The 22,118-nt window shown below is 35.5% G+C and overlaps 1 protein-coding gene and 1 non-coding gene across 52 annotated transcripts in view; both read right to left on the bottom strand.

Annotated features, from left to right (window-relative positions):
- The window catches only part of NRCAM (neuronal cell adhesion molecule), a 141,270-nt gene that overhangs the window by 11,461 nt on the left and 107,691 nt on the right, over positions 1–22,118 (bottom strand). For 20 of the 51 annotated variants that reach the window (XM_040663785.2, XM_040663874.2, XM_046917455.1 and 17 more), the window contains 9 exons: positions 18,773–18,977; positions 18,466–18,588; positions 17,218–17,403; positions 16,080–16,115; positions 9,261–9,326; positions 8,626–8,751; positions 7,385–7,537; positions 2,190–2,321; positions 567–645 (listed from right to left, as the gene is read on the bottom strand). In XM_040663785.2, the coding sequence (XP_040519719.1) occupies positions 567–645; positions 2,190–2,321; positions 7,385–7,537; positions 8,626–8,751; positions 9,261–9,326; positions 16,080–16,115; positions 17,218–17,403; positions 18,466–18,588; positions 18,773–18,977 (1,106 nt within the window). 51 annotated transcript variants of the gene reach the window in all.
- On the bottom strand, positions 11,107–11,164 carry MIR12208 (microRNA mir-12208). Its single transcript, NR_161958.1, has one exon. It is a non-coding gene; the product is annotated as a microRNA mir-12208 (primary transcript).

Below are 22,118 nucleotides of genomic sequence, written 5' to 3'. Positions count from 1 at the left end.
CATGCTTTGAAGCTGCTTTCTGTTTCTTGCACTGAAATACATGGAAGGAAGATCTGTTTTTTTTTCCCGTAGGACATTCCCTCACCTCCATGTTTAACATTGCTGCCTTGTTATTAGATTAGGTGTTACCGTAAGTGGCATTTTAAATGCATTTGTTTTCCAGTCAGTGGAACACAAGACTGTCTTTATTAAACTTTGATTAGGAATGTATTTTTAAAAAACATAATGTCAAATGTAGCCTAACTAAAAGGATGAAAGTGCACTGTATCTGATATTTTAAGTACCTGAAATATGGCTTTATAAAAACAATTCCTCCCCCTGAGACAACTGTGTTTTAATCTGGATTTCAGCTTGCAAGAGTGGCTTTTTCTAAACTCTCAATTATTTAATCTGTGATATTTTTTTCTTATAGCATAGTTGAAATGCTATCTGTAGTTCTATAAAACAATAGAAGCAGAATCTTTCTCAACACTGAAATAAAGTTAGTTTTGAAATTGCACGTGTGATATTATAGAGAGTACATGTGATACGAAGAGTGAACACAACAAACCACATCAGCTGCTCACCTGTATTCACCAAATGTTCCATCATCTTCCTTCATAGGCTGTATTTCTGGATCAGCATGTGCATCCTCCTTTTCCTTCACTAAAATATTTGAAATAATAATTTTTATCATTAAACTGCAAGGCTAGAAACCTTAAGATCTTAATTTCTCAAACCAATCAGATTTGGCTAGAATATGATTTGAATGAAAATAATTCATTGAACTGGAGCCTTAGACTACGGCATGTTTTCTTTTGAAGGAAAAGATCTGTTAATTACAGAATTTTATCTTAATTCGAGTGCAAAACACTGTGTCATCCTGCATGAATAAAACTTCTCCTTTCTTTCATTTCAAAATAAATATTTGTTAAAAAATACTGAAATGTTTTATTTTCTTGTGTTATTAGCAGAGCTATTGTTTGCTGAAATCTGAATATCCACATTCCATATTGCCTCTTGATATCTCTCCCATATCGACTGATAAAACTGAATCAAATTCACTTGTGTTCACTGCTTGTTTTCTTCTGCTTTCATGTCATGCCCTAACAATGCAGTAAAGGTATTGCAATAGAGTCTCCAGGAAATTTTAAACAACATTAGAAAAATATTAATATTGGAAAAGAATAGGTTTGGTCTATTCATTATTTATTTTCTTTTCTTTCTATGACATGATCAAAAGCAAAGCAAAAACACATAAAACAGAACCAAAATTTAACACAATCTTATCTCTTACACACCCCTTTTACAGTTTGCATTCACTGGTAAGAGTGCATATGTCTTGTGTTAATTTTTGCATGTAATTTGTCTCCATGCAACTACACAGCACAGAAACCTGCCAATATCTGAGGAGATAAATGTTTACAGAAAATATATTCCTATAAATTAAGAGTGTTGTCACAGTAAAATAATATGGTCAAGATGATAAATGGTCAAGAATTATCTTCATCATGGTTTTCTTTGTCTTTTCATTTCCTTTTTTTTTTATACATTATTTTTACTATTTTATTATTATTATATTATTATTTTTATTTGGATATTATCATCACCTTTTTCAGCAAATACAGTTATATAACCCAATATATTACCTCTTATCTTTTATTCTGGTCATTTCCACACTTAATTTGTACATCATCGGTTTATACACTGTTAATTAAGGTGATATGAATCATTCCTCATGATAATTCGTAACACCTTGAAATGAATCTGGCTGCTATAATTTCATATTAAAATAATTGAGTACTTTTTTACAGCCATCGGTAATCTGAAGATGACATGCTAAAATTAAGACAAAAAGAAGTTAATAGGAGTTCTAAATCAGCTCTTTCTGGTGAATTAAAAGACTAAACTGGGAGAGTGCAGTTCTGGCAGGACGGCCAAGTATCCCAAAGAAAGCTCAACTTTCTCTAAAGTGTTATTGTAGGGTAATAGAATCAATCCTCTAAGCATGAGTGAGATAACTCTTCTTAGGGACTGAAGTTTTCTACCAGTAAGCAGATTGCTCCCAATGAGCCTACCAAGCAATAGGACTGATTTCTCATATATACAGTGCAATTGTGTATAAACTAGCAGCAAATGTAACCTGAGATCTGTCTTAAATGGATTGATTACCAGTAGATAACTTTTACTTTTATTGTTACATATCATACCTGGATATTTGCCACCTTTATTCCTCCTTATGAAGCAAACAATCAGTAAAATCAAGATAAGAAGTGCAACAGCACACATAAGTCCAATGAACCATCCTTGAGTAGCAATGTCTACCTGCCGACTTGCCATTGCTGGAGAATAGAAAAAAAACATTATGAGAAGTTTGCCTGCATTAAAATTCTATGTTAATGAACTTAAATAATAGTTGGTATACATCATTTATTAATTAAGGAATTCACTTGCAAAAATTAGTATTAAGAAAAGGAGTTGTATTTTGTGAATATTTTTATTATTTGAAACGTTTCCAAGGAAAAGTGCACAGAACTTATTTTTGAATATATAAGAATTCCAATGACTTTTTCAACATTTAGGCTTAACAACTATTTTGCAAAATGTACACATACTGTATTGCTTTTCACAAATTTCAGAACTATTTTCAACCATTTTACATTAATTGAACTACTATAATGAAACTGCAAATTGTAATTCACACAAACACTTAAATTGCATTGCTGAAATGAATAAAAAGGCAAATACTCATTAGCTACTGCACACCTATTAGTCAGAAACAGAAACATTCAAGACCATAACATTCAATTTCAACTAAAAATCAACAATGAAGCATCCTTTAAAGCCTTATTGAGCATAATGTGTTCTTCCTCTCCTCAAATGTGTACAGCATCCTAAAATTTATCATGATTGCCATAATTTAGCATTAGTGAGAACTTAACACAAGGCATTTGGGAAGCTTTTCCTCCACACAGTTTCTCCCCAAATGAGAGAGAAATTTTCAACTCTCTTATTTGGAAATACACTGGCGACTGCCCTTAGGATCTGCTGTTGGGAGAAAGTGGGAAGGGTGAGAGAAACTGGAAGTGTGAGCTATAGACAGAAGAAGACGTGAAGGTGAAGGAGATTGACATCCACTGAACCCTTACTTATATATTCTCCTCCAAGCCTCAAACCCAAGCGTTTGAAACTCTGTGGAGAGTCATGTCTGTCTTGAGAGATATAAACGAAGATCGTCTTTGCACATGAATGAGGATAGTCACATGCAAAGGTTTCCTATGCATAGCTCATATAGTATTTTGTTTCAGTATTATTTTTTTCTGACTTCATGAATTAAGCCAATTTTTGTAAGGACCAATAGACCTCCGCTTAGAATACAGTTTGCACTACAATCAGATTGTACTAGGGAACTGGGCTTGATCCTTATGGGTCCCTTCCAATTTAGATGTTCTACAAAGACTTATTTGTTCAGTGTATCAGCTCCCATGGCACAAGATTTCACCCATATCCACTAGGTAATGTCCATGGGCTTGCTTCTAGTGAAGTGGAGGGCATAATACACAAATAGCTTTACGCAGAGAAATGTGGAAGTCTTAGAAACCCATAAAGATTTCCACCTCTCTTTGAGAATATATGTCTTTAAGAGAAAGCTCATAAGAACATATTACAGAGAGTCCATTTTCAATGGAGCACTGACTGTCCATGCTCACTGAACCACGAGTCCATGTGATACATACAGCACACACTTCCCCTTATATGGAGAATATCAACTGGTAGTAAGCCCATGCTTACATCTTTTGAGCAATACTGGAGTCTTGCTTGGCAGACAAGAGCTGACAAGAGACTGCTGGACTAGCAAGCACACTATAACAGTTACAGGTCAGAATTCAAGTCCATATCTCAGTGTTATTTGTTAGTTAAGAGAGGCTGAGACAACTAGCTTGGAAACATCAGCAACACATATGGTCCTAGAGGGTCTTCCACGGGCTGCATAAAGACTGTAAGTACCTCTGAGTACTATTTTAACCGCTTTTACATTAAAATGTTAAAAAGTCATGTGTGTGTGTGTATATATATATATATACACATAGCCTTTATATATATACATATTTATACCTTATATACTGTAAATATATAAATATCAATACAAAGGACAATCTTAAAATCACAAAGGCAATCTTCCTCTGAATTGCAAATCGAAGTAATATAAATTTTGTTTTCATACTGAGGTCAAAATTATTTGGAGTGTTTTACATATGCATTTATAATAAGGCATTAAAGGTTGTATAATAAATACTGTAGCAAAATGCAAAAGCACAGTTAACATTCAAATGTCATAAAAATAGCAACAAGCAAAACAACTCATGCATAAAAATATTTAAGATAGATGGGAAAAAACAAAGATGAAAACTTACTTATGCAGCTTCCTGTACTCTCTAACTTATTGCATATCCAGTAAGAAAACGTTTCTGGACCTCAGTGCAACTTTAAAAATGGCACAGAATTTCCTATGTACCCTAAGCAAATTATCTGCCACAGGCAGAAAGACATTTATTGCTGCTGAGCTGCTAATGCAGATGTGAATGCAATACACTACTGGTAATGCTTAAAAAGACAAAACGTGCACTATGAAGGCGTTCTGTAGGAAAACTTGCTAAAAAAAAAAAAATTGTGGCAACATGCCAAATATTGCACTTGTTTTCCTAATTAAGGAAGCATTCCACACTCCAGTATTTTCCTTGTTATCTACTTCATTGTTTGCAATGTTTAAAAGTATGATCTAGATTAAAGACAGTGTGACAAACATTTTTTCTTTAAGAAATCACACAGAATCACAGAATTACAGAGGTTAGAAGGAACCTCTGGAGATCACTGAGTCCAACCTCCTGCTAAAGCAGGTTCCCTAGAGTCGGTGGCTTTTGAATATCTCCAGAGAAGACGACTCCACAACCTCTCTGGGCAGCCTGTTCCAGTGCTCTGCTGAAGTAAAGAAGTTCTTTCTCATGTCCATATGGAACTTCCTGTGTCCCAGTTTGTGCCTGTTGCCACTGAAAGAGCCTGGGCCCATCTTCTTGACACCTTTCCATTAGATATTTATAAGCATTGATAACATACCCTTAGTCTTCTCCAAGTTGAACAGCCCCAGATTTTCCTCATAAGGGAGACACTCTAAGTCCTTAATCATCTTTGTGGCCTTCCTTTCTAGGAGATCCCTGTCTTTCTTGAATTGAGGAGCCCAGAACTGGACACAGTACTCCAGATGTGGCCTCACCAGGTCAGAGTACAGGAGGAGGATCACTTCCCTCAAAACCTGCAGACTATGCTCTTTTTCATGCAGCCCAGAATACCACTGGCCTTCTCAGCCACAAGGATGCACTGCTGGTCATGGTCAACCTATTGTTCACCAGGACACCCAGGTCCTTCTCTGCAGAGCTCCTTTACAGCAGGTCAGCCCCTAACCTGTACTGATGCATGCAGTCATTCCTTCCCAGGTTTAAGACTCTGCACTTCCCTTGTTGAACTTCATGGCACTCCTCTCTTCCTAACTCTCCATCCTGCTCAGGTTTCGCTGAATAGCAGCACAACATTCTGGCGTGTCATTCACTCCTCCCAGCTTTGCATTGTCAGCAACCTTGCTGAGGGTGCACTCTATTCCTTCATTCAGGTCATTGATTAAGATGTTGAACAAGACTGGACCTAGTACTGACTCCTGGGGATCACCACTAGCTATAGGCCTCTAACTAGACTCTGTGCGGCAGATTGAAACCCTCTGAGCTCTGTTAGTCAGCCAGTTCTCAACCCATCTCACTGTCTACTCATCTATCCCACACTTCCTAAACTAACTACAAGGACGTTATGGGAGACATTGTCAAAAGCCTTGCTGAATTCAAGGTCGACAACATTCACTGCTCTCCCCTCCAGTCTTGACATCATAGAAGACTAGATTGGTCAAGCATGGTTTCCCATTGGTACATCCACACTGACTACTCCTGATAATCTTTTCTTCCTGCTATGTATAACATTAGATCAAGAATTACAAACAGTGCAGTATATGCATAAAACAATGTCTCTAAACTCCCTTTAAATTCTCTTCTTCCTTAGTTACACGAAGACATGAGCCAAGGTTTATTCATAGTTATGTACAGAATTCCTTATCTGCTAGTTCAGCATGCTTTGTTCAGAAAGATGCTTTTGGGAAGGTTTCTATTCAGCTTCTTTTAAGTTATGCTGCAGATTGATCCTTTCTTTACTGCTGCTTCAGGCTTTGGATTTTGTGTATTTGCATAAAATTCTACCCATTGCTTTTTATACCAGTTGTTGTCCCTGGCACAAATAAACTCTCTGCTTAGCCCATACAGATTTGTTTGGCACTGTTATTCAGCACTGTATTTTCAAAGCTTTCCTGTAACATAATAAACTGTGAACAGAAATGGAACAAAACATAGCAAAAAAAGTATATGATTTTAGAAAGCGTTCACATTCAATCTGGTATATTCATTATTTACTTTGTTGTCTCGTAATTATTACATATTGTTCAAGCATACTGTCATATTTAAACTACTTTCTTAAATCATAACATTCTGGAATTGGTGATGCTAAAGCTAAATAACTATGCATGGATCGAAATGCTTGGAATGAGCAGCAAATACAAATAAATAATAATAGCTGACCAAGAACATGCTGTGATGACAACAACATATTCAGCATTAACATAAAAAAACTTCCCACAGAGCTCCTCCTCCAAGCGAAATGAACAAGCATTACTGATTTGCTTATGAAAAAATTACCACTGCACTCCTTTTCAATGACTGCCAGTATAATGGTATAGAACTTAGGTAGTCTTACTGACTCACAAAACATAGTTTGTGAAATCAAAATATTTATAAAACCAGTATAAAATGGGAAAATAAACATTTATAAGTTAAAATCCTATAAGAGTAGTTTAAATTATATGAGACATCAAATTATGTACTTCTGATTTAACACTCATTTTAACTCAGATTTTTTTTTGTATTAAATCTGACGATATGCAGATTTTTAGATTTAAATGTATATACTTGAATCTAGTAATGTGCATGTTGTTTAAATACAACAGTCTAGTTTTATTAATTAGAAATAAATGGAATAGGTCATCTGTACACACAGATAGAGTGTGAGCAATATCTTGCCTCTAATATAAAGAACAGAGAGCACAGTGAATGGAAAGGATTAAAACATTCATAATCTACATATTAAATGTGCTAGCACATCTAGGAGTTTAAAAAACAATTCAACATTGCTCTAAAAAAGAAGAACAAACAAAGATGCTAGCTACAACATGTCTTAGCTAGAAGCAGTTCAACGTCTCAGCATGTGGTCTATTGAAATTCTGACTATGATACAGAATTGGTACGGTGTGCCTCACCTGGACCTGTCTCAAACAGATCCTCTGAACTCCTAAAACCAGACAGGCCCTCAGCACCAACTCGGACTTTATATGCTGTTCCTGGTGTTAAACCCTTTAACACAAAGAAGCTTCGAGAACCATTTACAATTTCTTTTTTCCAATCTTCTTTGCCTACAAAAATTTTAGGAAAACAACATATTGGAATTTTAATTTTCTATGTGTTACTGAACGTTTCTAGACAGAATGCTATGAACAGTTACTTGACTAAGCTATAGACTGGCTGATAAAAATTATCTCAAAAAATAATAAAACTGTATAAAATTATGACTGCAAATAATATATTGCATGCAATATATTAAGACACTGTAAATTAATTATGAAACTATTTTAAACATTTGTTCCACTGTACTATAGAAATATTTTCATTTATTTTCTTTAAAGGCCTATTGAACTTGCAATTATAAAACACATTAAAATAGATTTTAATCATTTAATTAGATTACACTTCTGTAGCTTCAGTTAACACTTACTTTAGCACAGAAGTTCTACTTTGTAATCTGAACAGACCATACTTTCTGGTCATTATCTTCTTTTTCCAGTAGTCTTAGCTACTTCTTGGACTAATATCCAGAAAATGCATTTATATTCTTATTTTCAGATTTATCATCTTAAGGCATAACTTTAGAAGGACAGAGTATTTGAATAGAAATGTCCTGGTTTTATTAGGCAACTATCTGTATTTCAATTGTTAGCAGCCTTCTCAAAGATTAAAACCTATTTTATGCCAAGAAAAGCATGCAAGTTGGTAGATACCTTGTCTTAAGGTTTAACTTAACAAAAGAAGACTGTTTTTATTGACTTTTTTTTCCTTTTCTTTTTTCCTGAATTGGACATAACTTAGAACAGTTACATCCCATTTTAATGTACAAATTCATACTTTTACAGATGTAATCACTGCATCATAACCAATTTGAAGCAATCTTCTTCTTTTAGAAGTTCACGTTCACAATAATACAAAGGAACAAAGGCTGATTTTCTATCTAATCACCAAAAAACTACTACACATTGATATTATCTATAATGAAAATTATTTGAGCTCCTGATCCAGTTAAAAAACAAAACAAAACAAACAAATAAATAAATAAAACTTCTAAACATTTAGGAGCTATCTTTAATACTGGGTCAGTTTAGGACCACACTTAAAAATCTTTGAAAATATATCTGAACACTTAGCATAATTTAATGAAATGACTTCTTACTGCCTGCTACACCATATTCAACATAAAAGTTGGCATGATCTGGTCCCTCATACTCCCAACTGATATTGGCATAGGTCTCAGCAGCAGCTGTTGTAACATTTCTGATCCTTGGATAAAGTGGTTGCACTGAATATACAATAGAAAAACAAAGCAGAATATGAAATTGTGACTTCATATATTAGAAAAAAAAAGATTTTAAGAAGTTACTATGCTGATTTATATCACATACAGGGAAAGTATAGTACATTTGTCATTGATTCCATTATTGGAAATTAGGAACTAAATAGCATGCATGATAATTGAATCCTATGTAGTTACTACACTGAAATTAGAAAGTAAAATCTATGTACTGTAGTGAGCATGCCCTAAATTGCAGAAAGTGCCAAACACTTTAAAATACCTAATTGCCAAAGTCTCAGAAAACACTATTCATCAAGAAGTAAAATGCAGACAGCTGGAAAGTGAGAACATTCTTGGGGTAACAGGAAATGGTAGGAGAGAATGGAGGTAGGAAGGTGGCACACACCTCCCTTTACTCCACCTGTCACAGAATGGACCATAAATGCCTCAACTGCAAACCCCTTATAGGATTTTTTCTCTATTGCATTGATAACGATAAAAAAGGAACACAATACCCTTATAGAAAGTTGGACGGACAGTATGCATGACTGGGGAGGTTGCAAAAAGGATTTCTGAATATCCTTCACCATCAGAGGGAGTAGGAAAGAAAAAAATAAACAGTAAAAACACTTCACATCAAAAGGAAACATTTAAATAACACAGTAAAACCTTACCTGTTAAATGAGTAACGCATGCACACTCTACACTCATGCAGGATTTGATTAGTTTTACTTGTTAAAATATGAAATGGCTAAAAGTGATACGCATGTATTTGAAAACAAATGGAAGAATGATTGTACTGAGACCCTTGCTTTTACGAAACATTTCTGAAATCACCTTCACTGCCATGAAGGATTCACTGCATCTTCATTGCCATTGAAACATTACATACTGGAAAGCAAATATCAAAATATTCTGGTGTGAAGGACTCGGTCACTGGAATGCAAATTCAAGAAGCTGTGCATGTCAAAATACAGCATTTTATCGCTCTCATTGGACAACTTTGCAGTACAATGCCCACATCTATGAAAAGAAATGTGTTTCTGTTCAGCGTCTTGTAATTAGTCACATCTTTGCTCATAACGTTTTTTTGGTTTTCCAATTGCACTCATTACAAATGGACATATACTTAAGTATTTTTTGTTTGCATAATATTAGTAAAAATATAATAAAATAGTTTAGTGCAAACACAAAGGAGATGCTCCTCAAAGGCATGAAATTACTTTTCAATGAAAATGCCTTACTCTGATTTCCACTAACATTTTGATCCTGCTAATTTTTTTTTTTCCTATTGGAAACAGCATAAAAAATAATTTTGAAAATACCATGAAACACTACAGATAAAATCTTAGTCTTGTGAAAGACAAAAGTGGCAGAATTCCAATGACTTCATCTGTACCAGAAAATAAAACGTGCCCACTCTCAAGAAGTTGCTGCAAAGATTTTATTCACATACTTAAGCTATTTTGTCCTCAAAACAGGGAGGCCTTGTCTATACAGCTGACTAAATGTAGTTCCAAATTACATGCAAATAGTCTATGGCTTGCTTTGGCATAGTAAAATAAATAAATCCTATACACAGAATAAGTAATATGAGTACTGCGTCTTGAAAACAGTTACTCCTGAGAGTCTTTAAAAAGACCTTTATGATGCAAATTCCATCAAATCTGAAAAACTGTTCTTGTGATTATAAATTTTCAAAATATCAAGCCTTTTATTTCCATACTTGCTTATTTTTTTTTTAATTCTTCTTCAGCAGTATTCATTCAACTCTTCAGTCTACATTAAACCAATTACTTCCATGTTTGATGTCTTTGCTGCACTTCTATGAAAGTATACGAAGTATGTGGAAGTATATAAAATATATACTTCTTTCACCAACCAAAAATGATAGGGAACAGACTTATTTAAGAAATAAATATATTTATTCTCTGTAAACATCATAACAAGAAAGCACAAGATTTTTAAAAAGCCATCCAGGTTACTAAGTCAACAACAGAAGCACTAAGAAATACCACAGCCAGGGCTTTGGTAGAGGAAATCTGGTCTGTAAAGCAGAGTATGTGAATGCACTATAGTAATGCAAGGGGATTAGACTTTGCTTGTTTGTGCCACTTGAAGGTAGCATGAAGAAAGCAAGCAAGCTCAAAATTTAAAAAGGTGCAGAATCTGAGACTATTGTAGTCAGTACTAGTTCTAATGATTCCAGCAGGTCTGGAAATTTTTAGTTAAGTCTTTTAAATATGCCATATTTGCAACATGGATACACATACTGGAAGGTAAAAGGTGGCTGATGGGTCCTGAGGTGATGAAAGCCTGACATGGAAGTAGTTACAACATTCAGAGCTTGTCCCCAGTCTATCCAGTGGCAGAGCACTGTGTTGTTGTGATTTACAGCCACACACAATGCTGTGCCCCAGAACTGACAAAAGGCTCATTTTAAAAATGTTGGGATTGGACTGTTAATAATTTACCGTTTTTATACAGACCAACTACTGTTCAGTTCCTCTGTTCAATCAAGATATTTTAAACCCCCCTATTCGATGCAAAATTTTGCTGGCATCTCTGAGTACTGCTTCATTCCTGTAGTGAGATATGGCCTTCAAGCAATTTCCGATGTTGAAAAGGGCCTAGGCTCAAAGTAATGCCTTCCTGTCTTTTTAAATTAATACTAATGTGGTTTCTTTTTCTTTTTCTTTTTCTTTTTTTTTTTTTTTTTTTTTTTTTGCGAGAGAGAGAGAGAGAGAGGGAGAGGTATTTAATCTTACAGCCTTTCCAAAACAGAATTCATCCAAATAACACAGTTAACCCTGCAGACTTAATGGAATTTAGTAATTTGTGATAAGAGATAAGAAAGGATCTTAACAACAGAACAGATACTGTCTCTGAAGATTTAGTTTATCAGAAAAAAAAGTGAATTAAATAACCTCCAAAGTGATTAAGCTTTAGGAAGTTTCACAGGATTCAATAGATTTCCTGGAAGAAATGGCTGATATGTGATAAACACACATGTGAGGACTCATCAAATGGAAGAGAAATATCAAGCAATGTGTCACAAAGAATTAGTTGAAATGCACATACAAAACGAAAAATAAACTCAAAGGACGTTCCCCAGTCACACACACACAAGAAAAGGTGAAGAAAAAAGGTGACAGATTCTTTCAGAAGCTGTAAGACAAATACAGAAGGGGTTTGCTTTTATTTGCTTTTTAACCTACAACTTTGACAATAGGAAATTCAAGCCTTAGTATAACAGTAGGAGTGAATTCCATTTCTGGCACTGATGACAGCCATTAGTCACTTCTGAGGCTATTTAAGCCATTGCAAGCACCTTCATACAGTGTAAGAAATACAAAAGACAAAGAAGAAATGCACAAAGTAGTTTCATGGACAAACTTCAAGCATGCAAAGACTTTCTCTGAAGTCTACAAAGCAGAAGGTATTTGCAGGAATTTTTACATTTTAATGATCATCATTTTCCCTACTCTAGCATCCATAGCATAGGCATTTTTCATGGTATACTTAAAAGAGGGCAAAACAGTAGTACTGTTTAGCAGGGTAAAATGAAAGAATCACCTATATGTACCATGGAGCAGGCCACAGAGAGTGGCTTAAGGAGCCATACAAAAACACTGTAATTCACGTGAAGGGAAAAAACAGCTTGAATTTGTTACAGAAAAATATAGAAACATGATGAGAAATGATTCAAAAAGGGAGGTAAAACAGATGGTGGGCGGGAAAAATGATTTAAACAACAGCATTTTGTATGGAACAAAGAAAATTGAGAAGATCCTATCTTCTACAAATGCATCAGATACAAGCTCAGCTGAGAATGATTTCTAGCCTAAAGAACTACAAACTAGAGACTCAGAAGAAAAGTAAAGTTTCAGACTCAGAGGCTGGTCTACTTGTTTTCTTCCTTTCACAAAAGTATTTCAATCAGTAATTCCTGAGATGCAAAGTTCATATGAAGAAAGCAGATCAGACAGGAGTACCACACGACAGGAAGTGTTCGTTTAAAATGAAGTTCCCAACTTTCACTGCAGTTCAGGACTGCCAGTTATCAGCGTCTGTGTGCACAAAGAGCACAAGAATTTGCTTTTAAGTTAAAGATGTGGACTATATTAAAGAGAAACTGAAAAGTGAAACAAGAAGGCTAGGTGAATGTTGACGCAGGCATGTAATTACATGGTACCCCTCCCTACACTTTGGCAAACAACATAACAAGTCCCTCTGACTGTTCATGTTAACCAGCAACTTTTACTTCTACTTCATTTATATTCTTTTCCTTCCTGCACAGGCCATTTATTTAAAAATTTTCATGGAAGAGGGTGGGAAGGATTTAAGCAGCTTCTATAACTATTTTATTTATCTTGTAGGTAATCAGGTTCTTATTTCCTAATTTCCTACTGTCTCATGTGTTGCTAGATGTAGATGCCGACAAACAGATGGCAACAGCAGTGCTCACTGCTTACCTAATACTGGGTATAATGTATGTTGTTTTAGGCAGTTTTCAGACTTGCACACTTAATACAATTTGCTAAAAAGATAAACAACCTTTCTTTGTAATGCCATAATTTGATTAAATATGCCATGCATAGTATTGCACTATTAAAAAGGAAAAAAGACAGCACAAGTCAAATTGAGTATAAATTGAATAACATGGTAGCTTGCTTATTCAGAATAAAATAATCTCTTTAATGATTTACTCATCTGAGCTTGTGCAATAGTGACACAAATCTTGTTAAGTTTCCCTTTAGATGCAATGACACTATTTGTCCACTGAACATTTTGATTACAATGGTGCCTTTATTGCTAGGAGACAAATTCTTCCTATATTGGCTCCCATTTGCTGCAGTGTTATGTACTTCTATGTCCTATTCAAACATATATCTATTCAGTAAATGAATCAGAAAAATGAAAAGATTCCTTTATCCCATCTCTTATCTTTGACCTTTTTTCTTTTGTTCTGAAATTATTATTCTACCTTAAAGGCTTCTTTCAAAACTAACTGAGCCAGAAAATACTTTAAAACACTTAACACCAATGCAGTCTTTATGATCAGACAAACTCAGATGGGACAAATGTTGAAAGGGTAGCAGTAAGCAGCCTTTGGTAACTTTTTTTTTTTTTTTAATGATCAAATACTACAGCACAGCGAAGGGCCCACAACTGTCTAGAAAGATTGCAAAAGACAGCAAATATATTTCAGGCCTACAGTAAAATTGCTAAATCCCTAGAATTACTGTAGCATTATTTCCCTCCACACAATAACTACACTCTGAGAAGTGAAATAAGCCCCAAACTGTACATCTCTTCCAGGTTTAGACATTTTGAATTCCTCTAGGACCTTGTGGCCAATATTCTGATTGACCATCTGAGGCAGCTGCCCAGTACAAAACACATAGCTCAGCATTTTCCCTGCAATTTAGGCTGCCTGAACCTGGGACCTACTGTTTTCTTAACTTCCAAGTTAAGTGTTAAAATTGAAAGACTATATGCATTTTTCTGGTAACCCTTGTAATTCAAAATGAAAAGTTGAGATGCTCTTTTTGATAGATCAGAAAACATTTGAGAATACCTAAAATTCACATTCTCCTCGGCTTGGCTGTGGAATCCATCAGTAAGAACCGTATCTACTAATATGCCCTTCTGCACTTAATGGAGGAGTAAAAATTCACTGCTTCTTGTGTGGGCTGAGTATTTCTGTTTTCCAAATCCACCTACTCACAGGATCAAATAATTTGGCACTTGATCTTGATAACTTGATCCTCTTTTTCCTTCCTCATAGTGAAACAGTTAATCGTGTTAATGTAAGTAACCACTGAGAACATTTATCTCAAAGCTGGTGCAACTCAGATACCCTAACAGATGTCATGGCCTTAGCTCTGTCCTGCTTGCAGTTCCAAAGTTTTCTTTGCAATTGTAAGAGCTAGAAGCAACAGGGATATGTGAAAACTTTGAAACCATAAACAGCATGAAACCAAATGAAGCCATCTGCTTAAGTTTTTGGAGAATCTGAGATGACAGCTCTGAAATGTAAGCTGCTCCAGCTGATCATACAAATAAGATGCTTTCTGCTAGCCACAGACGGTGGAACAGCTATAATTAGACTGCAATTTCACACAGAGAATCTATTTTTCCTTGTGTGAGTTTCTGTGCTCAGCTATAAATAACGAGAACTTAATTTACATTTCTGAGGCTGTGTCCAGGACTACAAGCCATTTTCACTGTTCCAAATTGTGTTGCCTCCCAGCTACAGCTAGACTAAAAAACAGTAATAAAGACTTGTCATTAACTAGAACTCCATAACTTACCAGAAGTGCATAGAAAGCACTTATATATACGTATACATGTGCAATATATAAATGCACAACTGCGTGCATATAAACATAGTCTGACTTTTCTTACACCAGACCGACTGAATGAAGTGAATGAGTGGTTATTTTCATGGCCATATCATCGTTAAAACACCTAATCAACAAGTGGAAAGAAAATATATGTAAAACAACTAATGCTGTCTCTTTCAAGTTTGTAAAAAATGATGATTTTGACTTGGGATTTTTATGGTCTGAGAATCTGAAACACGGATGTTTGTATGTGTTAATGACGCTCCTGTGATGACACACAGGTGTAGAAACACCTTATTCATAAAAATTGTGTGAAGAATACCTTGTTTGACAGAAGAACAGCATTATAAAGAACCAAGTATTACTGAATTCAAGAATAAGGATCATGGTATGTTCCATTCACTTCAAGCATTCACTCACAAGATTTGTGAAGTCACCTGCCTCTATATTCAATATGATACTTGAACTGAGAAGTATATAGAAGATATTGTCACTCATCTGTCTCCTATGCATAGTTGGTTGTAAATGAAATAAATGTGATCAAATGGATAGCATAATCAGCAGGGAGAAAGAGAGTGCACCTACTTTCTTAAAACAAAAAATGCACAGGGCACAGGCAGTAAAAATTTCCTTTGTAGATGTGCTGTTTTTTCTACTCCAGTTCATCAGTACTAGTGCACCTGGACCCTGAATATTTATGACCGTGAGATACATCTGCTAAGTGTTCAGAAATAATTAGACTTTGCTGAAGCAAAGCTAATGAATTCCCCTGGAACTCTGTGGCAAAATAAGCAGATGAAAGGTATTAATAAGCATTCTGGATTCCCTTTATTTTTTTCCTAGACAGAAATATTTTCTTCCAGCACTGATTAATACTCTGTATAGTGATGTGTAGTTCAAGATTTTCTGTCCTGACCACTGCAATTTCCCCATTTTAAGCACTGCAAGACCCACACATTAACAAATCATGCAGTTTTATTTTACCTTTGCCTGCACCTACAGCAGGACGAAGAATACCAGCTTAAATGGAGGAAAACAAGAATAGGAACACTATATAATTAGGTAAAACACCAAGGGGAACATACATATCTCGTTTTATTATAAACCAGAAAAGCATGCAGACTAGAAAAAATATATTAATTCAAATAAATTAGAAGCAATCCACTTATGCTGAACACTGACAGACTATTACAGGACAAAAATTAATATACATGCATTTACTAACTTTCATTGGTCATGCTTGTTAAGACTCATGGTTTAAAATACATGTAGTTCATATGCAACCTTAATACACTATCAGAAAAATTATATTGTATAGCAACTCATTTAAAGCAATTGAAATAAACTACAATTTCACTAACCATAAAATTACGTGAAAAGATGGTATCAAAGTAGAACTTTAACATTGCGATGTGCATAATCATAAACGGCTTCCCCCCACATATCCTTTTTGTTTGAAATTACTCTTAATTTTTGAGCCTTCACATTTAAATAAATAACATCTTCAACTAAATGTCTGCCAAAATCCCAGATCTAGATTAGTTACAAACATAAAAGCAATAGTGGTGGGATCAAAGAATATAATTATTTAAATATACAGTGTCACCAGTTACATGGGCCACAGATAACAAATTTATTTCTGCAACAGTATGAAGTTATATTTTTTGTTCCAGCTCCAGGAGAAAAAAATTAGGCATTGAAGAAGCTGTTGCATACACCAAAAGAGAGTAAATTTCCTCCATGAGCCATAAAGTTACATTATTTCATTATTATTCTCTGTGACCCAAGCAGGTGACTGAAACAGAACAGATGAATGGAGGAAGATCCCTTAGGATGTGAAGTTACATGAAATTTTGAAGCCCAGAAAGTCATAGGCTTAGATCTTGTGAATTTACTACAAAAGGAGAGGCTTCACACCTCATTTGGGGTTTCTACTGCAGTAGGGAGACTTGCACATCTTTTCTTAAAAACTATATAAAGTATTTCATTAGTATATAACACAATTAAAAAGACCCCTGGAGAATTTTTTACCAAGGACTATTTCTGTAATGGCAGGCAGTAGTAATATTTTTAACCAAATTGCTAGTCCTTTTCAAACTCAGTGGGTTTTCTTTATACATACCCATCTTACCTTCATCCATAATTGTTACTGCTTCCTCAGTTATCTGACTTCCTGATCCAACTGATGTTTGTGCATTAAAGTAAAACTTGTATCGTGTGCTGTAATTTAAATTTTTTAATATCAAGCTGCTCTCGTTGGCAGGTATTCTTATCTCTACCAAGGGACCTAATTCATGTGTGTTGTTAACTGTTATTGAAAGAAAAAAAGAAAAAAAGAAAAAGGAAAAACAAAAAAACAGAATTAGTTAGGAAAATCGCCTACGTTATCTCTGTGTTAAAACAGGCTTAACTTTTTTTTTTTTTTTTTTTTGTATTTGTTTGCCTGCTGCATTGCTTAATTCAGGTTATGAGTGATAATACACAGTTTCCAAAGACATTTTTATGTAAAAAGGATCTATGAAAGAGACAAAAATTCAACAGGGAAATGGGGAACACCTATAAGTTTCTTAAGCTCAAATTCCATTCTCTTAAGTAAAGTACCTGAATCCAAGGCACTATGTGCACATCAACTGAGTTTAAACATTTTTGAAACACACATCATTAAGACCTCTGAAACTCTGAACTAACTGCTTAGAAATAAATTCAGTATGGTTAGAAATAAAAATGCTGAAGTGTCTTCTACCTAATGTCAAGGAACAGTGGAATTTGGTAAGAGAAAGAAAACAATCTACGTTAAGATGTTCTATGCACATGCAGTTCCTAATTCCCAGTGTCCTTGCTGACTAATTTCTGGGCACGCGGATCCTAAGGAAGTGACAGGCTGAAGGGATACCATGCACATTTTAATTTAAATCCTGTATATCTCTGATATGAATGAATGGCACATATGATATTTTTTATTTTAAAATTAGAGTACTGTGACAATTGAAGAGGCAGACAACAATATAATTGGATTTATTTTCATCTACCACTAGTGATATTTTCTCTGCAGTTGCTATAGGATTTGTAAGTGCTTCTGATTAGGCTGTTGATTATCTGTGGGTCTTCACCTCCATTTTCCTGTGAAGCATGGTTTGAGAAAACAAAACTAATGAAAAAGTGCTAAACCTGCACTTGAACAGGAAGAATTATTCAAGTAGGATCAGATATATTGTCAAAATATATTGATCTTTTTCAAACTTGACATCTATAGTACAATTATATCTTTCTGTACATAATAAATTTAATATTATTTTTAAGAAATAATTTACTGTTTACTGGACATATTGTCAAAGGTAGAGCAATATAAATATATACAAAATTAACTTACTTGGCTGAAACTTCAGTATGTATGATGTCAAAACACCATTTGGATGGGTAGGTGAACCCCACTCCAGAGTCAGAGAGTCCAGTGTTGGATTAGTAATCTTCAAAAAGGAGGGTGGGCTAGGAACTTTTAAGAAGAATATATGGTAAACATAAAGTAGATGAACTTAAAACAGCTCATGAATTATTAAGAATATTATAATATTGAGCCATATTATTATGTTATGATATCCGAGATACAAATTCAGCAATTGTATCCTTAGTGTTCTATTGTTGAATATATAACATCTGACTTTATTTTCATTTCGTACCTCCTTCAGGAGTTTTAAATACTTTGTCTGGGCTTGCTGGTCCTTCTCCTTTACCATTAACAACTCTAACATTCAGCTTGTAAGAACTATAGGGCTCTAGCCCTGGTAACATTCCAAAAGTCTTGTTTCCCCTGAAAGTCAAGATCTTTTTTTCTACATGCCGTTTACTCCTTCTGGATAGACTCTGTACTTTCCAGTAGTAAACCTAAAGACAAAAGAAAATTTACAGTGAATATAGAGGTATTCCAATTTTGCAGAAGCTTTTCCATGCATATTTATGAATTATATGTGTAGGAGTATCCAGTTTAAATAAGCTCAGGTGAGAATCATAGAACCACCAAGGTTGGAAAAGACCTCCCGGATCATCCAGTCCAACCATCCACCTACCACCAATATTTCCCACTAAACCATGTCCCTCAGTTCAACATCTCAGTGTTACTTGAAAACCTCCAGCCCATTCCAGCACCTGACCACTCTTTTGGAAATGAAAGCTTTCCTAATATCCAACCTGAACTTCCCCAGGTACAACTTGAAGCCATTCCCTCTCATCCTATCACTAGCCATGCAGGAGAAGAGGCCGACTCCTCACCTCACCACATCCTCGTTTCAGGCAGTTGTAGAGAGCAATAAGGTCACCCCTGAGCCTTCTCTTCTCCAGACTAAATAATCCCAGTTCCTTCAGCTTCTCCTCACAAGACTTGTGCTGCAGACCCTTCACCAGCTTCGTTGCCCTTCTCTGGACACGTTCCAGGGCCTCAATGTCTTTCTTGTAGTGAGGGGTGCAGAACTGAACACAGTACTCAAGGTGCAGCCTCACCAATGCTGAGTACGGAGGAGTGATAACTTCCCTGCTCCCGCTGGCCACACTATTTCTGATACAAGCCAGGATGTGATTGGCCTTCTTGGCCACCTGGGCACACTACTGGCTCATGTTCAGCCAAGCACTGACTAACACCCCCAGATCCATTTCATCTACACAGTCTCCCAGCCACTCTGCCCCAAGCCTGTAGTGTTGCCTGGAGTTATTGTGGCCGAAGTGCAGGACTCAGCACTTGGTTTTTTTGAACTTCATTCCATTGGCCTCAGCCCAGCTATCCAGAGAAGCAACATACTGCTCCAGGGGTAAATCTCATCCAGAAAGTTATACCTACGCAACTGGATGAAGACTACTATCTTCCAGTCCTGCTCATAATCAAAGCCAGTTTGATGCAAATTCTGCTTTGGAACAGCCTTCATATTAGATGATTCTCAAATTGACATCTAAATTCATATAATCCATACTTGCAGTAAGAAGTTTACACAGCTTTCAAAGCAGCCTTGCTACCATGCAGTTATATTCCCTGTGATATGGAGGCCCAATAGACGTTCTTAATTTGAAAAGAAAAAAACCTGACATTTTTGTAAGCTGGAAAAACACTCAAATCATGAAAGGCCTCTGAAGTTACAGTCATACAAAGATCCATGTATGGACAGGAGAACTTTTCCTCCTTTTATATGATATAAGGATCAGAGCACATTGCTGATTCTGATGTCCATTTTGCTGAATTGTTTCTAAGAAACTGCAGATGAGCCTCACAGGTAAATACTGGAATCTCCTTGACTGCACTGTCTTTACCACACAGAATCTACCACAGTTTCTGGAAAGACATTAACAGTTGCCCCTACAAGGATCTGTGTTAATCCTTGGAATATCAGCTGCAAGTGCATGACTTTTCATTTTTCACAGCATAATTTTCAGGCACACAAAAACAGACATTAAAACTGATAAAACAGTGTAAATGGGTAAATTTCTGGTTTTATTTTTCCCAAATGTAAAATACCTATTTAATTAAAGAAGCTGTGATTTCACATTTGAATTCATAAAAGGGAATTGTTAGATCTTCCAAGGCCCAACTGGATTTCTCATGAAGACGTGTTACACTAACACTATCTTTCTAATGCTAGCTACCTTCCATTTCACTCCAATCCCTGTTAAGGGCCATGATGTTTTACATCGCTAGAGTTAATGTTTTTCAATGCTGCCAGCTCTTATCCTCTAACTCCAATCCTACCAACTAGTGCAGAAAGCCGTTTATAAGTTCAGAAAAGCTTGACTTGCTGGTACTATTCATATTGAAACTCATCAGGTATGGTTCATTTCAAAAGCACATTATTAGAGTTGGGTGATCACTTGTCACTAGCTAGGCTGAAATTGAAGCTAGACTTGATAAGCACTGATCTAGAAGAGTAAGATGACACTAAAAGATACTGCATCATATTTTTTGCTTACTGTATTGAATAACCACTGAATTTATAAGAATAACAGGAAAAAAATGGCAGCAGCAGCAACACTGAAGTTTTTTCTTTGGTTGGAACTGCTTCATAGTACCAAAGTATATCCAGTACTAATTAATAAAATAGCAAAATATGAGTGGTGTAGTACAGACTGCTGCTAGTTAGATATCTTCCTGCTTTGTTCACCCATTTGTCTTCATAACATGGCTCTTTAGAGAAATTCCCTTCCCTTTACTAAGAAAGGCATCCCTAATGCAATGTGCCTGATGGGCTAACATCTGAAATAATTTTATTACTTAGCAAAGCCTGAGTTTGCCACCAGGGTTTTTCTAAAGTGTTTTAAAAAGATCTAATCATATGCTTTATAAGCTATTTCAGTAACTAAGACAAAGCAAACTCTGCATCCATGACAAGTTTTCAACACGGCTTCAGAGAAAGCTTTGTATCAGTAACTAACTATTCTTTAAGTCTTAGGATGTGCCATGCCTTGTCTAGTTTTAGCTTGGTTTAGTTGTATCTGCAAAAATTATTTAAGCAACTTTCACTGCATCTGCAGCTTATTCAAGGATATACCATTTTCTCATTTATCCTAGCTACTAAAGCAAAATTACTCAGTGGCCAGGTCAGCTGTCAGTCCTGTAGTTTTGAGCTTGTTTTATTTATGACTGGTGCCTAACTTATTTTAGTTTCAGCATTGCTTAGCTTTGTGTAGTGGTGCAGATCTCCTCTTCCTCAAAACAAAAACAAAAAACAAAACAAAAAGCCCCCACAAACATACCAGATACAGAGAAGGACTAACACACTAAACAAAAGGTACCATGGCATGACTGACTTCTTAGGCTAATGGAAAGAGAAGAGTGCAAATACAGGACAGAAAAACCTGGGATTATGACAACTCCCTGTAAACAAGCCTTTGAAGGGTGAAAACACTGGATGCATTGGCAAGGGTTTTTGTCCATGGCTTTTTTTTTTTAATTAATTATCATTAACAGAAATTTGGTGATTCAGATTACGGGCATTAGCATTGTGGTAACTGGATTAATAAAGAGCAGTAACTTCACTATATTTTAAT

Source organism: Gallus gallus, chromosome 1, assembly GCF_016699485.2.
Source record: "Gallus gallus isolate bGalGal1 chromosome 1, bGalGal1.mat.broiler.GRCg7b, whole genome shotgun sequence".
NCBI classification, from domain to species: domain Eukaryota; kingdom Metazoa; phylum Chordata; class Aves; order Galliformes; family Phasianidae; genus Gallus; species Gallus gallus.
The sequence above is the reverse complement of the archived record's forward strand: the minus strand, read 5'-3'. Positions and strand labels throughout refer to the sequence as shown.